The sequence below is a fragment of the Engraulis encrasicolus genome, chromosome 20 (assembly GCF_034702125.1).
Source record: "Engraulis encrasicolus isolate BLACKSEA-1 chromosome 20, IST_EnEncr_1.0, whole genome shotgun sequence".
Taxonomy (NCBI): Eukaryota; Metazoa; Chordata; class Actinopteri; order Clupeiformes; family Engraulidae; genus Engraulis; species Engraulis encrasicolus.
Genome location: NC_085876.1, coordinates 36,304,194 through 36,308,103, shown reverse-complemented (window position 1 = coordinate 36,308,103; position 3,910 = coordinate 36,304,194). Strand labels below are relative to the sequence as shown.

Genomic DNA, 3,910 nt, shown 5'->3' with positions numbered 1-3,910 from the left:
GTACACAGCATGCTCATTCATCATCTTCGCAGCAAGCCAGATCTGCTCATCTGGCATGCCATGGCGCCCGTAATGTGCTGTGTGAAATGTATCTTATTGTTCAAGAGGGTAGGTCTGCGCACTGCGGAAAAAGCTCTAAAATATAACGTTTATGAAATTAAAACAGCAACGTTTCAAACACACTGGATCTTCGTCAGGCACCCTACATACAGGGTCATTAAAACAGCAACAGGGATCACCCTGGATCATCGAAACATTCCTGTTTTAATTTAATAAACTTTATTTTTTGGACCTTATTCAGCAGTGTGCAGACCTACCTTCTTCAACTGTCTGACACTTTTGTCTGGCACCTGCAATAAGTGACTTTAGATGTGCGCGCCCTACCCGAAACGACTGAAATGTATCTTATTACCACTGTATGCCAACTGCAATACGGTTCCCTCAAACTTCACATAACAACGATGATTAGGCAAACCCAATTATGATTTGGAGCTTTCAAAGGGCAGCGACAGATACTGATATTTCTCAATATACACTATTTTACACACTTATTTACTTCTTTTCATGTCTAGCATTTAATCATGTAATCTGCGCAATACAACTGGAAAGATGAATTTATAACAATAGAAGTAGTAATAGTAGCAGCAGTAGCGACAGCAGCAGCAGCAGCAGTAGTTGTAGTAGTAGTAGTAGTTGTAGTAGCGGTAGTGGTAGTGGTAGTGGTAGTAACAGCAGCAGCAGCAGCAGTAGCAGCAAATTTTCCGTTATTTATTCACTTAGAGAGTAAAAATAGCTACACGAATAGTCTGATTAGCACTGCAAACTTTACTGTCATACTACAGTAGCAGTAGCAGTAGCAGTAGTAGCATCAGCAGCAGCAGCAGCAGTAGTAGTAGTACAGTGGTAGCTGTAGCAGCAGTTGTAGTTGTAGCAGCAGTAGGAGCCGTAGCAGCATCAGTAGTTCTAATAACAGTACTGGTAGTAGTAGAAGTAGTAGTAGCAGAAATAGTACTAGTAGTAGCAGAAGTAGTAGTAGTAGTAGTAGTAGTAGTAGTAGTAGTAGTAGTAGTAGTAGTAGTAGTGGTAGTAGTAGCAGAAGTAGTACAGGTAGTAGTAGTAGTAGTAGTAGTAGTAGTAGTAGTAGTATTGCGTGTAACATACTGTATTTGTCTGTGTTGTGTAGCTCCAGAAGGCGATCGAGGGCTCCACCCGCAGTGGCGTGAGACTGCGCCCCCCGCTGGCCAGCTTCCGGGAGCCCAGCCACAAGTCCCCCAAGCCCCCCACCTCCACCTCCTCCGCCCCCTCCTCGCCCTCCTTCTCACCGACCCACTCCACACCCTCCACCAGCCTCTTCACCCCCGTCTTCACCCCTTACATCCCACCCCCGCCAGCGGCCACAAGCGCTGCCGCCGACGCAGCTCCAGCCCCAGAACCGCCCCCTGAACACCCCGAACACCAGCACCCGACGAAGGAGGCCGAGGTGTGGATTGAGGGGGTGTGGCGCGAACCCCAGGTGAATAAATGAATGAATGAATGAATGAATGAATGAATGAATGAATGAATGAATGAATGAATGAATGAATGAATGAATGAATGAATGAATGAATGAATGCATTTATATCTTCACACCATTATTTATCTTTCTTTCAGTTACATGAGACAGACAAAGTTTAACAGCATGGGAAAAAGAGTCCCCAAGTGAAGCTACTGTTGGTTTAACCTTTAAGCTTACGGTATATGACAGGGCCCATGGTACTGTATAAAGTAATTGGTATTACAACAAAGACAAAATGTTAAGGGATACAAATCAATTATCTAACACTGTGCGGTCCGGTTCTCAATTCTGATTGGCTGATAGCTGTGGTCACTCGAGCGTAAACCTACACCTTTCACGTGAAGATTCTATGCGCATCCAAGTTAGACCCAGCGCATCTATGTCGGTAATGAGAATATGTTACTCCGCTTCGCATCGTGCCCCACTCCCCTTGGCCTTATCAATCGAGCGTAACCCACGGCCTCTCGTGGCTTATTGCTTAAGTATTAACCTGCATTCACTCATTACCATACACAGGGCCGCTGACCAGGGTCGGATTAATGCACAGGCTAGATATGGCTGCAGCCTAATGGCCCCCACCTGCCAGGGGGGCCCTGATAGGCCAAGTTGCGTCTGGGCTATTCCTGCCTTAACATACGGCATGTTTAAACCACAACACAGGTGGAGCCGGAGAGCTCGAGCAGCAGCACCAGCAGCAGCACCAGCAGCCTCAGCAGCAGTGGGGACTCCGCAGCAGACGGCTCGGGGGAGAGTCCAGGCACCAACCCCAGCAGCAACCCCCCCACGGTGCCCCCCACGCCCCCGTCGCCCTCTACCATGCCCCCGTCGGACCGGCAGTCCATACCGCTGTTCAACCTGGAGGCCATCCCCCAAGAGGTGCTGGAGGAGTTGGGGGAGAGCAGTGATGGAGAGCCTATTTGAGAAGCCGTCTACGGTACCTCATGGGTGGATGATGATGATGATGTGTGATGTATCGTTTATTTTTTACTTTTTTTATTATGTCAGAATGAATTTTGTTTCATAATCTTGCCTTTTTTCTGATTGTTCTTACTGTAGTTTTTGCTCTTTCTGTATTTTTTCCCTTTCTTTCATTGTTCTTAAGTTATTTGTGGTAAAACTGTGTGTGTTCCAAATTGTTCTAGATTGAATATGTCCTCAAGGAATCACTAAAATTCTTATGTTCCATGCCATAAAAATGAATGGCATCAAAACGAATGAAATGGGAGTAGTATTCCAACAGGCCTCCATAAGGATGACCTGTGTATGAAGTGGACTGTAAATAAAAATCCAGCTAAATTGGAAATAAAATGACCACTAATTTTTAAAAGCTGCAATAACTGCTGCAAAGCATTTCAGGCCCGTAGCCAGGGGGGGTTCGAGGGGTTCGTTCCCCCCTCCCGTCCCCCACCCCCATTCGAACCCCCCAACCACGTTGCATCCCCACTTTGACTGGAAGGCCATTTCATCCCCCTCACTAAAATAAGCCTTTGAAGTAAAATAGTACACGTTTGCCTGTTAAAAAAGTAAGGGAATTAAAAATGGTTGTTGTTGTTTGCCCGAGTCCAGCCTTAAGAAAGCTGGTCCAAAACAGTCACTGGGCCGACACTGGGCCAACAATGAAAATAACTGTATTTGGGGGACATTGGAGTAGGGAGCCCAAATGAAGTCCACTTTCAGAAGAAAAAGATCCCCCGCTACCACAATGCTGGCTATGGGCCTGCATTTGTCTCATAAATCTGAACCCAGTGACACAGAAAAGTTAGCCATGATTAAAACTCACTTGCTTAACCCCAATTTTATTTTATTTTTTGTCAGTTCCAAGTTCAGAAAGGAAAAAAACCTTGCCAGATATTCGATCCAAATCTATTTTGTAAATCAGCTGATCACAATGATGGCCACTCAACAGGTGGATTAAATATAAATACTCAATATTTTAATTAGGGGCTTTTTGTTCGTTTATTTGATAGGACAGTTTGAGATGGTGACAGGAAAAGAGCGGGAGAGAGAGAGATGGAGGAGGATCGAGAAATGACCTCGGGCCGTTACAAACCCGGGTCCCCGGCGTAACAGTCAATGCCCTAGTCGTTTGAGCCATGGCTATGGCCTGAAGTCCTCTTTTGAGCTAGAAACTGCTGTACTGTCTGAACCTGGGATTGACATCTGTGTGGGTTTGTGTGAATGAATGGATCAGTTGGAGATTGTGTTCTTACTGTGTTAAAGGCAACAAGGAAACCTTTTCTCTGTTAGGCTCCTCTGCCATTTTTATATGGTTGTTTGAAGTGTGGCATTTGGAAATTGCATGTATTGTGCTGAGTCACTAGATTTCCCCATATTACAATAATTTATCACTCATTT

At 45.3% G+C, this 3,910-nt stretch overlaps 1 protein-coding gene across 1 annotated transcript in view; it reads left to right on the top strand.

Moving 5' to 3' along the window:
• clcn1a (chloride channel, voltage-sensitive 1a) overlaps positions 1-3,492 on the top strand; it is a 68,422-nt gene extending 64,930 nt beyond the window's left edge. The window contains exons 24-25 of the mRNA XM_063185843.1: positions 1,184-1,513; positions 2,216-3,492. Coding sequence (XP_063041913.1) covers positions 1,184-1,513; positions 2,216-2,476 — 591 coding nt within the window. The 3' untranslated portion in view covers positions 2,477-3,492. The remainder of the gene's footprint in view (positions 1-1,183; positions 1,514-2,215) is intronic.
• Positions 3,493-3,910: the final 418 nt, after the last annotated feature.